This window comes from Lissotriton vulgaris, chromosome 9 (genome assembly GCF_964263255.1).
Source record: "Lissotriton vulgaris chromosome 9, aLisVul1.2, whole genome shotgun sequence".
Taxonomy (NCBI): Eukaryota; Metazoa; Chordata; class Amphibia; order Caudata; family Salamandridae; genus Lissotriton; species Lissotriton vulgaris.
The window spans coordinates 349036734-349050870 of record NC_141697.1 but is presented as its reverse complement, the minus strand read 5'-3'; the positions used below and the strand labels follow the sequence as shown (position 1 = coordinate 349050870).

The following is a 14137-nucleotide window of genomic DNA, read 5'->3' as shown; positions in this document are numbered from 1 at the left end:
CAGGTTTATCAGTGTTGGTAAATCTGGAAATACGCCAAAATTCATGGGTGGATGCGTGGGGAAACCCATGCTCCACCCATTGAACGCCTTCCCAGGGCAGAGTAATGCAACAAAGAGAATTGCGCGGCATTGTGTTACTCTGGATTTATCAAGACATGCAGAGCCCCAGCAAGGTGGTCTTGCATGATTTGATAAAGGTGACTTAGGTTTTGCGTCACCCTTGTGTCGCACAAGGGCAATGCAAAACCTTCATAAATATGCCCCTGAATCTCTAAATCAGCATGTTTTAATTAATGTATTTAAATATGAGTGGCACGCTAAATTCCATCCCATGAGTAAACCCATGTTTAAGCAAAGACCTGAATGACGAGTTTAGCTTTATGTAACACTTCAGAAAATCTTCGGAAGTGTTACATAATCAAACACTTGTTAAATTTCTGCAGGCCTAACCTACTGAAATTTAACGGGGAATAATGTGCGGTAATTGCCGAATCATGTGGATTTTCCATAAACTCATAAAAGGTGTTATTTATCACACCTGATAAATAACATACCTTGCTGTATTGTTATTTATCAGGGGCGATAAGTAACGCCTCAACTCGCAATCAGGCCCTTATAGTCAACATTTCTGAAAATGCTAATTGCAAAGGCCCCAGGAAACAACACCCTGTCCAGGGGCGGCTCTAGGCTCATGGTGGCCCTGGGCAGGGAGCATAGGAAGGGGGCCCCGGAAGGGGGGTCCGGTGGTGCGAGCACGGAGGCCATTGAAGAGGAGGGGGTCAGGGTGTTTGGAAGTGGAACAGAGCCGGAGGCCGCTAAATCCCTGCTAGGGGCCGCCACGCAAATATGTATCCATCCTCAGAGGATTATTATATTATGGATATATATTGGCGTGGTGGCTCCTGGGGTTTGGTGGCCCTGTGCAGGTGCACAGCTTGCACATGCCTAAGGCCGCCCCTGCCCTGTCAATAGAACAGTTTGAAATAATTTTTGTGAAGAATATGTTCCCCATTCAATGGATTCTGTAATCAGTGCTACCCTAGCCTTATACTTCTTTTATTTCTAACACTGGTTGGTCCCCATAAACGGATTCTATTAACCGTGTCCCTCTTTACTTTTACTTCATACAGCCCTAACAGTGCCAGGCTAGCATCCTTGATTTGAGTAAGACTACCACGTGTAGTATAGTGTTTGGACACTTGATAGCTGAAGCACTTCATAAAACAGGTCCTAATATCACCCAACTGAAAGGGGGTTCCACCAGGTCACCAAGAATGAATCATGTAAATTCAACGTATTTCAACATATCTGAGATGCACCAGAAATGCTAAGAAGTATATAACAGCAAACTATTCACACACCGTGAAGGTTTGGAGCAGATAATGTATGATGACATTGTTTTGTGATCATTCTAATAGAAACTCTTTTGAGTATGGAATTGTGAAAGGGTAAACCAACTTAAAACAAACTTAGGGTGTAATAATAGTTTTCCAAGTACTTGCCGGTAATTCTCGATGTAAAAACCATCCTCAAGGCACTTGCAAGAATAGGACATTTTTTCTGACCAATTTTTTCAAAGAACGTTGGTTAGAGATCAAAGATTAGATCAGGATGATAGCAGTACTGGATTTTATAAGCATCACCTCAATTAATAACAACTAGGCAGTCTTTAGAAACACTGACCTTTTTTAACTTCCCTCCTGTTTTTATACCCAGAATCCCCTCTTGTGGTATTTTTAACATTATTCCCTATTCTTAGTCCTTATATTATCTACTTTCTCCCATTTGCATCATTTGACCCTATTCAGCACTATACACACAAATGGTATGGGATATTTGATTGAAGAACACTATCTCTTCTGACTTCTTCATAAGGCACGCCCACTAATTGTAGTGTATAATCACATTAATATAAAGTATAAAATGTAGCAAAATGGGTCTACATATCTAAAACAACGTTGTGTTGTTTATATTTTATGTTTCAGGAGACAGCAGTAGACGTCCCAAGCCGACTGTTTAACCACATATCAAACTAAGTTCCACAGGGATAATGTCCTGCCAGGTACCTTAGTGTTCTAATACAGAAAGCCATCAGCCTTTTGGGCACAAGTAGGCTGAAGCATGTTGACCGCTATTCCGACCACCCATTGGATGTGTAATAGTCCCTATCTCATCTCACTGTTTTTTAAACCTTGCTACCATCCCAGTTTATGATTAATATTCGTACAGGGGCCAGTAATAATTTTAATTCACACTTTGCACAGATCCCACCATGTCTCTGAGTTAAGAGGGGAAACATAATTTACCACGAAGGCATTACCACTAATAACCTTTACCACGTGACACTTACCACGCAAACTTCTTTACAACGAGGGTGCCTTCCACGACGTCTTTACCACGGGCTGGGGGGGAGACGTGGTATTCCTTCAAGTCGTTCTGCATGGGCTTGGGGGGGGCAGGGGGGTCTCCCCCCCAAAAAACAAACAAAGGAGTGGATTACTTAAATTAAAAAAACGAACTTCAGTACCACCGAAGAAAAAGGAAAGTGCCTCCCCCAAAGACGTGCCGTGTACGTCAAAAAAGCAGTCCTTTTTTTATTTTGGTATACGTGTTTTGACGCTTGTTTCCATGGAGGATGGAAGTAAGGGCTCGTAGAGAAAGACGCGCAGGTAAGACGTTTCTACGCGTAGTAAAATCCTACGTTGTAAATACCAGCGTGGTAAAGCCACTTGCGATGTAAAATTCGCGTGGTAAAGCCATACGTGGTAATTGAAATCGTGGTATAATCATATAATCAGTTAAGAGACTCTACCTCCTGGTGGAGGTGAGACCTTATGATGATGCATTTGAATATTAGTACTTCAGTGGGGACAATATACCACTAAAGGAAAATAGTAATTGATGATCTCACTACTATTTTAGAAGAAAATCTAAACACCGAGAATGGTTTGGGTGCACCCTTTTTGATAACCTCAGCATTAACTTAATGATGGTGGGTAGACTTGTTCCGCCGGCCACCGTAGCAGTGCTTGGGACCACCCGCCAGACATACGGCGGTCCCTCCACTGCTATTAGGATGTGCCCACCATACTGGCGGGCGCATCCTGGGCCTTTAACATTTCGAGCAGTGCTGCTGGCTGCAGCACCGTCCGCAATGTTAAAGGTGCTTGCAGCACATTTCCCTGCACCATGTGGCAGGCACCACGCCGTGCCTGCCACTTGGTACATGGAAATGCAGGGGGTTACCATGGGTACCCCCGGTGCAGCGACATACCCCACACACACAAGGGGGGCCCACAACAGGCCTCCAAACCCAATCTCCCCCAGCCTTTCCATGGCGGCATCGCCATCATGGAAAGGCCTCTGTAACCCACATCCTAATATGGCAGATGGTGCCTGTTAAGCGCAGCCACCATATTGGTGGCCTGCTCCGTCCACCAGGCAATCGGTGCAATTGCCTCTAGCGGAAAATCGGCAGACGGACTTTTCATCCTCCACGGTACTCACTGCCATCCTAATTTGGCGGTCGGTAAATCACTGTATGATGGCGGAAGGACCGCCACCGCTGGTGGTAGTGCTTCCGCCATCATAATGAGCCCCTAAGTTTGGTGCCAAGCACTGCACCTCGAAAAATTCTCCTGGTATATTTTAGATGGTCAAACCTGCTAAGATTTTCAGGGATGAAAATGTGGAGTAAATTCACATACATGAGGAACTTGTTGCATAGTGCACCAATGCTGCATGTAGTTCTCAATTTTCCAGGAAATACTCTGATTATGTTTATCACACGCTGTCAATACGTCATATACCAGAAGTGGTAACTTTTTCTCCCCTGTCAGAAGTCATATCTTTTTTGTGAGTACTGTTAATAATATGTTTCAGAATGCATACAGGTTAATCATGAAATTCCGGAAGACATTTCACAGCCCTCGCCTTCAACCCAGACTAAGGGACGTGCAAATGTTGACTACTCCTACCCTCATCCTCTACCACCACAAGGGGAACAAGTTTCCTCATGACTAATATTTTATCAGGGCCCTGTCTTGCCTAATTTACATAATATTTTACCACACCTGCTAATCGTTTAAACGTGCTTAGAAACATAAAGCAGTAGGATTTATGTTAGCAACAGTGTCTATATGGAAGCAATCATATCAATGAATCTCCTCAAGCATCACAAAATGGATCAATTGTTATGAATAGGGGTTCTCCTGCGGTTGTCCCCTTGGACACTACTGCTGCAGTGGAACATTTCTAACAACCTCCCAAACAATAGTAATTCTCTGCTAACCAGGAATTTTTAATAACCTTGGCAAGTTTACATTCTGCCTTAATAAAGTCACCCCTGTCTAGTTGTGACTAAAAGAATTCTTTAGGCGTGTGCAAATAGGTTTAGAAAGATTGTTTGTCTTATTGTCATTTATATGGGTATATATTTCAAGTTTATTTTAGTCTTGAAAAGCACCTGACATATTTTTATGGTAGATGCTGTGCTTTGTTTTCATATTTCCTTCTCAGGATCCTTTGGTCATTTTATCTGCATTCACATTTGGAGCTGGGCCATATTAGTTTCTCAGCACTACCACACCGCAAAATAGACCATGAAAAACACATTCTACGACTGAAGTATCTATATTAATTTAGCTGAAAAGATGTTATTTGGTCATAAAAAGTGAACGATCACCATAAAAATGTGCAAACTTTGCATTCGGTGTGGTGTTCAACAGTACACTAAGGTTTGGTGACAGTGAGAATGTTCTAAGTGAACATCTATGTTATGTTAAAAGGGTTTCCAAAGCGCTCGAATACCAATGGGTGTCTTGGCACTATTTGAATGGCAATCAGGTGAGGGTATTAGGTGCTTAGAATAACTAGGCACCTAAAGAATTGAAAAGCCAGGTTTTTATTACCTTCCTCAAACCCAGCAATGTTGGAGCTGCCTTGATGTTTATAGGTAAACTATTCCACAGGACAGGGGCTTCGGTGGTAAAACAACTGCCTCCCCATTTTAATCTCTTAAACCTGGGACAAGGCACTGTCAAAGTGGTTTTGGATCAAAGTTCTCTATTTAGAACATACCATGAGAGGGATTTTTTTTTTAAAGAACAGGGACCTACATGGTGCAATGTTTTGTAAGTAAGGCATAACGCCTTAAATTTGATTCGGTTAGGTACCATCAGCCAATGCAGTTCCTTGATCTGTACAACCATATTCCTCCAAATATCATACTTGTGTTTGCTTTTTCTTTTCAAAATTCAGAGTTGGATCTTACCCCTGTTGCATTGCAGAAGGAGGATGATAAAGCCAAGGTAAGTACCGAACCACTGCTTTGTTGTCCCGATGGTTTCCCCTTGTTATTTCCATAGAAGCAATTTGTGCCAATCCAACTTTGAGATGACCTCCAAAAGTGTCCTCATGTAGTGGCTGGGAGCAAGTCTTCATGTGGCTCTGAAAAGCAAAACATTGGTTTCTATTTTCTTTCTTTAATGTATGTACCTCATTGCAGTTTTCTCTTCCTATCTTAGCGATGTTTGCTAACATCTTCTAGATAAATGAAGCAAGTTGGTGGAGAAATGGTCACATGACCAAAAAGGAAATCAAACCAAACCTTCAAAAGAACTCACTTTTTGTGTTTATGGAGATCCTTTTTCAAAACAAAAATCAGTCTCTCTCTGCCTGCTGGTCTGATTGGCCCAACAAAAAAACTTTGAAGCCTGAGCAAGAGCATTTCTAAGTACTAATGTCAGGATTTATATTTTGGTTTCCTTCTTAGATTATGTTGGAACTATATCTCATCGGATACAGTTATTCTAATTTTACTGTATTTAAAGTTTTTGTTTAATACTCACATTGCCACACAACAGCTCTCAATTGTTTTTAGAAGGAAAAAAGTTAAAAGGAGACTACAAAAGCAATCTAAGATGTGAGACTAATGGACATAACCTTGGCTATGTGCTTGGTAGATAAGGAAGGTATGTTTCAATTTTCTTGAAAAGCCTAGATGTAATGTGAACCTTCATATGTGCTGAAATAAGGCCACATGTGCCTGCACTTACATCTTAGGCACCTTCGAGTGGTGGCACCAATTTACTACAGAAGGCGGGAAAAGCTTGCTTTGATAATCCTAGACTCATTTTAAAGCCCTACATTTTCAGGTGTAACCCTAACTGTAGAGTTCTTGAACTTCCCTAGATCTACAGGCAATTGTATCATTACTCTGATTTTATCTATAGCTTGGCAAACAACAGAACACATGTATGGTGAACAGATTATATACATAAGGACTTGACCATTCCTACAGTGCACGCCTAAAATTTGAATGACAGACTCGAAGCATGTGCCAGATGTACGTGCAATGCACTCAGTAAAAGTGGTGGCAATTTGCGCACTGACTTTTACCAAAATCATTGGTATTTGGTGAACCAGACTTACTAGTAGGTCGGTTCATAAAATACTGCATTGTAGTGAGTGGCAAATTCATCCATCTCATTAATATTAATGAAGCAGGTGGTCACAAATGGCAACCGACTGCGATTTGTTGCCATCACATGGATGGTGCCTGCTGGGGCCAGCAGATCACCATGTCTGTGATTGCTTTTAAATAAAGCAAAATAAAATGCAGCTCGTTGTCCTTAAAGGAAAACGAGACGAGTTAAAAAAATAATTAACATTTCACAAATGTTTTTAGGATCAAAGAATGTCTTTTGACATTCACAAAGGGGAATGGATACCTTGAGGACCCCCTTCATGTTTATAAATCAGTTACTACCTCATTTGAGGTGCCAGTAAAATATTAATATTCGGCCTCAAAACATTAATACATACCATAAGGAATTGGTATTTGGAAGAGAAGCCCTATCTATGCCCCTTCCGAATACAGGTTAATTCATAAATTCATTTAACGATGTAGAAAAACGTTTTTGAATCTTTAAATGGGCTTAATACATTTGAATAAGGATTTTAGCGTTCACAAACCCTCTGATTTACGGAATGACTGGGTTCGGGTCCGCTAAAACCCATTGTACATCTGGGCGCATGCCATTTGTTTTTATACTTCAGAGATGCTTCACACTTAGCGAATAAACTGCCACCAGTCCAACAAGCCGGCTGTAAATATTCTCTTCCTAGATTGCATGACAAAATAAAAATATGTATTTTCCTCTGTGTTAAAATTCTGGAATATCATCAATTCCAAACCATTCTCTGAAGGTATATAAACTAGAATAAAGTTTGGCATAAAAACATTCAAATAAGGTTGAGAGAACATTACAATAAAAGCTGTTTTATGTAAACGTGAGGCATTAATGTATCATTTTTTACGTCTGTCAAATAGTTTGGCCAATCAGAGAGCAGAAGAGATAAAAACATAACTGACAGGAAAGAATAATTTATTTGAATAAAAAAGTGAGAATGAACACAAATAGTGACTGGTATTTAAATTATTGTGAGCATGACAGCATTACAAATGCTGCAGTCATACTTTTTGATAGCTTGGAAACATGTGAAGAGCAATTCAAAATGGATCTGTTTTTGCTCACTCAACCACAAAGTGTTTATTTCCTGAAGGCAACTAGGGAGAAAACAAATTAATATGCGAACCACACATTTCCAACCTATAAAAAAAATATGTTTTCTATTTTGCCTATTCAGATATTCAGACTGCAAAATAAAGCTTGAGAAGCAAAATCACTTTGTAAATAAATAAATTAAAAAGAGTGATACCGAGGTGATTGCTTACATATAAAAAAATAGTGTTGATTGGCCCGTTCTCCCTGTCAATCAAGTGGGCGGACCAATCAGAAAGCAATAGGTGTGCAGACACATTGTCTCTCCTATTAAATAAAAATAACCTTGACAACCATAAAGAAAATTGTGACTGACTTCAATCCATCTATATTTCCATCTTATTAAAAATGTGTTGTTTTCGTTGAGAAATATTGACTTTTTTCAGAGTATCTCATAACCACCAGCAATTTTGCACCACGCAGTGCAATCATTTCTCCTAATACCTTCAAATCCAACTTCTGTTTGTACACATAGCTAAATACATCAACAGATTGATACATAGATGGGTAGAGATGGACAGATGGACTGATCATATGTGTACGTGAATACACACTGGACATCAATAATATTACTAACAACATTAATATATATGTAAACATTTTTATTATATATATAGGATGCCCATTTCCTAAGTGGCAGCCTTATAATTGTACACTTAGATAAAATTTCAGAAACTTCACAGTGAATACATGACAGGAGGTGAATAAAGAAAAGAAATTGCAACCATTGTCCAGAATCTTGGCAGACTGTGGCTCTGATAATTCTTAGTGGGGAGTTACAAAAAAGCGGGCATCAATGGGTACGGCTCTTGCCTGCACTCTCTAACGCAAGGCTTTACAAAGGGAAGGAAATCAGTGCCTCCCTGAGAACTTCACTTGTACAATGGGGAGGAGACACTTCAGTGGTGCCAATTCTGAGAAGCCAAATTTATTTGCTCTATAAGAAGACAATCTAGACAACTGACCGGTTTGGCAGGTAGTGAAGGTTACAGAACATGGAGGAGGGCAGAGCATGGGAAGGCCCAAAGACGTAAATTCTCATTAGGAGGTAAAGACTAAGTTCTCGAATTATCCAAGTACCGGTAGGTTGGGTCAAAGTCGAGATTTCCCAGAGTCTGCTGAGCCAGGCCCACACACACATACTTAGATGATCACGTTTACAAAATCCAAAAAAGAGACGTTTTAATGGAATGTTTTGAAAGGTGCCCATCCCCCCAAAGGCCACCAAGAACACGTGACAAAATAAGAAGAAAAGAAGTCCAGAACAGGAAAGCTAATGCTCTAGATAAGCGGAAGCGCTCTAACTGATTTAAGAAAAAGTCGCCAATCAGTGTTGCTAGTGGTGCTGTGTTTCCCCCAAGCTGGTAGTAAATTTGTTTCTAAAGAGCTGGGTTTCATGATGCTGTCAACATAAGTACGTTGTCAACACACAAATTCATGCAGCACCTTTGTCCCTAGTTATACGAAACCTGACAAAGGGAATTGGGTGCCCAAAATGATCATTTTGCAGGTCTCTGCCGTTTTGTTTAAACAATATTTAAGCTAAAATAACAGAACAATGTCCTGTATTGGTGATTTTCTCTTAAAACAGTTGTGTTGCTTTACCAAAGCAAATTTACAGCACAGTAGTTCTTCTGAATAAAATATGGTGGTAACTGTACTGTGCAGTAAATGCTTTTACCTCTGCTTAGCAAATTAGGTTCTCAGAGTGCTCCCGCGGAACCTTAACACAAGCCTCCCTGTTCTGGACAACCTTTCAGAATTTGTTGAGGACATTACCGACAGTATCAAGAGACGAACATCGCCAAAAAAATGCCTTTGTTTCTGAGGGGAAAAAATAACATTTTAAAACTTAAAAAACTATATTGTAACATAATTTTTATCTACAATAACGACCGCTATGTCATGCATTAGTCCTTGTGGTGCTGGCTTCATCTCAAACATTAACAATTTCCAGACACAGAGTTAGTTAATGCCCTGAAATCCCATTCTTGACACAGAAAACTGTTCAAACCACATTCCAAAGTAATGCTCAAGGACTGATTGTGCCTTTCACAAGGACATTGACACGCAATTGTTTATTTTACTTTTTAGTATAGCTACTGTACCTTCAGTTTGGTGAGTGTGTGCATGTCTGCAATGAAATCCAGGAGTTCGCTAATATATTGCCTCATGCATTCCATGGCTGCGGTTCCGCACTGTAAATATTGAAAAATAGATATATATCACCTTTATAATCGTCCTACTTTCATTCTGCATGCACTTCTAGTCATCAAAAAACTAATAATTTACACTTCACCTAAATTGTTCAATCTTTTACTTTGGTTACTACTGGTGGATCTTTCCAATATTTTAAAAATTCTCAAAGGTCATAAAGGAGCACCATGGATTTTAGCTGAAAATTATGGCATCGTGTTTTTTACTTCCTTATTCTTGTAAACAGATATCAGTAACAATGTTGATGAGTTTTCACTTTCAGGTGGAGTAGATGAGCATATGAAGTCAGACATTTGTAGCTGTAATGTCATACATGGAGTGCAGATTTTTTCATGGCATGCCTTTTGTAAGATTCCAGAATTACTGAAGTTCACGATGGTTGTGTTCAAAGAGAATGTTGGAGGTCACATTAAGAAAAACACTGCTGGAGATTCAATGGGTCTAGAGTACGGCTTGCTAGAATCCTTAGCTCGTTGAAACTCACAGAAATAAGCCAATGCAAATTACAAATTGAAGATACATATACTCATTGGTAACAAGATCCTGAATATAGTTGCGCCTAAACTCAGATTATACAAACAAGGTTGTAGTTCGCCAACGTCCTCTGTCACCTTTGTCTTCCTATTTGAATCCTCAACACCTTTCAAACCCAACATATTATCAATTATGTCCTCATTCCAGCATGCTTCATCCTCTAACCTCTCAAAAATGTAACACTTTTCTTCTTCTCTGAAAACCACTGCTACCCCTGGCAACCCATGCATCACAAATCAATCTCCCTTTCCAAAATGATTATATGTCCTTTCTTGCCCACAAGGTATTTCCTGGCTTCTTCACCACGGACTGGCACCACCTTCTCATGCTTCATGTCTCTGGGTTCCTCCCTAGTGATCAAAAACTACTCATTCAGAAAGAATATTGTTTGTTTTGGAATGCTCAGTGGTGAGATCGCTCAAATGGCACCAGTAAAAATGGACAAGAAAAGAGTTCATCTTTTTGAGAAGAATTGCACACCATTGTCAGATGTGATATTCCCCGCAGAAAAGAACACCTTATATAGAAATGTTGAAACATTCGCCTTTGCATATCTCTTACAAAGTACAAAAAGTAATCCAAGTGTGAAAATAATACATCAAGAAAATAAAGCAAAAGAATCCTACAAAAATGTACAATGACAACTGCAGTGGTCTAACCCTTACAGTGGCATCCACCAGTCACTTCTCGGATCAATAGCCATCACCTTCACCTTTCAGGAAATTGTCTAATAGACTTTGAGGAAAACAGATGTAGATGTGGGCTTAGACATATGTTTAACTCTGCAATAAGCATGGGAAGTCACAAAAGTGGTTACAGGCGTTGGCAGAGGATTCAACCCAGCCTGAGAACACTAGCGATCTAAGATTTTTAATTTTTTTTATTGTTTTTGAGCCATAAATACGACACCATATAATACAATCGGCAAGGAACAAAGAGAGAAACAAAAAAAAGGAAGAATATAAGTAATAAGTCAATTGTAAACAGGTTATTCATTAAAGTTGGAAAGATAAACATAATTCCATTATTCGAGAAAAATCAATACTTTCCTAACTCAAAGGTTAGTTAGAGCAATAAGCAAAATGACTAAGATATATGTAAAAAAAACTACATAAATCTGTAATAAAAAGGGGAGCCATAATACAAAAACAAATATGAGTATACTAGAGTGACATTGCCTCATTAGACCCATTGAAGGCTAGCCCATGTCCTGTTAAATATTAACCAAGAATGAGACCCTCTAGCCTTTGCCAAAGCGAACTCCATCTCGTATACCTATATAAGTGAAGCCCACATCTTCCAAATACTTGGGCCGGCATTATTTATCCAGACTCTAGCAATGCATAATCAGGCACATACTAAAATGATGAATATACGTTCATATCCAGCATTCATTTCCCCCGCAGGGAATCACAACGACAGCGTTGTGATTCCGCATACCATTACTCCGCAAGTCGGAACAACGACTTGCGGAGGAGGGGTGCTGGAAGTTGGAATTGTATAATTTACTATTCCAACTCCAGTCAGTGCGGACACTAGGGAAGGTGCTGGATTTTAAATCCAACACCTCCGCCCCCTCAGCAAATTGTTGTTCCCACTTGCGGAGTAATGGTATGCGGAAACACAACGCGGCCGTTGTAACGACCGCGTTGTGATTCCCTGCGGGGAAAATGATTCATGGTAAACGCTGCTTACCTAAAATGATAGTTGCTAACAGGCTCTAGAGCCCGGCATCATCGCATTTGGTCCCCAAGAACATTTCCTTCTCAGTAAGCTGATAATTTTGACCCAAAACCAGAGTAAGGATATTGGAAACCTCAGTCCTATGCACTATCATGGATATTCACATATCCAGAAGTTTAGATAGGGGCTGGAGATAAACTTAGCTAATTGTGTTCAGGGTGCTCGAAGTTATGGTTTGTTCACCACTACAACTTGGAGAGCAAGCCTAAGTGCTACAAAAAATTGTAAACACAAAGGCAGGACAAAAATATCAGAAACCCAATGTTGTAGGCAATAATATTGTCATGCAAGTATTAAGGTAAGTATAAGGTAATGGTTGTGTCTAGTGTTTGGTTCAGGACCAGGGTTAGGTTTAAATAATGGGTTGGGTTCAGTGTTAGGGTTTAGGTTTGGGTTTAGAGATAGCCAAGGTAAAATATTTAGGACACACAAAAAAATATATATTTTTGTGTGAAATACACTGTCAATTAATTTTTACAGAACGAGATGTTGGTGTTCTATATTGTGAAATAGAACCATGAGACGTGTGTGCTTTCTCATTATGATAACAGCAAATGGGTTACAAACATTGCTGGACTTCCTAAACCATTTTAGGACAAATCTGGATGTTAAGGTTAATATGTGAAAATATTTCGCCATGGTCTGTGACCCTCCAAAGTCCAAAACTAAAATACATAAAATCGGGGAGGTTAAGATTGACAGGGTGAAACACTTTTGGTATTGGGATTCATTACGATGAGGACTTGCAGTGAGGACACATGCTTAAGTTGACATGTATGCAGTGTACGAGCTCGATCAAGGTGGTGTTAAGGTTTGCCTACAGCCTTCTCCATAAGCTGTTGGGCGAATTTACTCATTTTCATATATCCAAATGTGAGTCCGTCGCGTTATATGAAGCTGAGGTCTGGGGATACCTAAACCCCACAGCACTACTGAAGGATGCAAATTGTTTTTTTGCGCACCCTGTTGGCTGTACCTAAGAGCACCACAAACATTATTTGTCATGATGAAATTGGACTGAACTACCTTAAGGACTTAGTTGGTTTTGTCACCGAGAGTTTATGGCCAAAAATCTGGCTTTGTCCGAAGCTCAGTTTTTAAAGTTACTGATCACCAATGCCTTAACACTTGATTTTAGTGAACAAAATCAAATGGTTAGTGTATTTCAAGCATACTTTTACAGAAATAGGCATTCCAGATTATTAAAATTCCCCTTTATTCCTGCAGTCTGTATCAAATGAAGCTTTGAAAGAAAAATTACTTTTGTCATACATGTGATTGACAGATCCAGATGGTGCAATCTATGAAAACATTTGCGACCCATTCTGCTCTCTGCAATTTTAATAGTATTGCACCCTATTCGATGCTTGTCACAAATACACACAGGTTTAATCTAACCCATTTGAGATTAAAGCATTAGTAACGTTATGCTTTTCTGCTCTCTTTACACATAACCCCATAAGCGCTTCTTAGTACCTTGTCTAGTGCTGCTAAGATTAGACATTGCCACGCTACCCTTCTCTTTTTATAATTAACAACCCCTGAAGTATGTGTTTTGTTTTAAATGGTAGTAGAGTGGTCTAAAGAACTAGGAAACAATATGGGTTGTGATAGTACTCCAACAAACTATGTTGATCTAATGTTTTAGTGGATTGTTTGTTATGTTGTCAGCATTTATGCTACCCGCAACAATGAAATTACGAGGATTTATTTTATTGTATTGAAGCAGTTTACACATGTTAGTGGATTGTTTTACATTTTGCATGATTTTTATGGTCTTTATGTGTGCCTTTAGGACATGTTTACTGAATAAAAAACTTGACAGACTAACTGAGGTATGAGCCAATCTGAAGACTCATTCATTTGTACCACTCTATACGCCACCACTCTCTACAATACTAAAGCAAAGACCCCTCAGGCATGACAAATACACAAATCATCTCATGAAGAATGCCCTTTTCACTTCTGAGGCACTCATTATAAGTGAAAAGAAGATGAAATATATGGATGTAAAATGTGCCACACATGAGGAATAACTCTAGGAAATAAACCCTACTGCAAAATGAGTACTGCACAGA

At 39.5% G+C, this 14137-nt stretch overlaps 1 protein-coding gene across 1 annotated transcript in view; it reads right to left on the bottom strand.

Annotated features, from left to right (window-relative positions):
- UNC79 (unc-79 subunit of NALCN channel complex) overlaps positions 1-14137 on the bottom strand; it is a 644685-nt gene that overhangs the window by 60372 nt on the left and 570176 nt on the right. The window contains exons 46-47 of the mRNA XM_086937713.1: positions 9674-9763; positions 5273-5448 (exon numbers count right to left, since the gene is read on the bottom strand). Of these exons, the coding sequence (XP_086793839.1) occupies positions 5273-5448; positions 9674-9763 (266 nt within the window). The remainder of the gene's footprint in view (positions 1-5272; positions 5449-9673; positions 9764-14137) is intronic.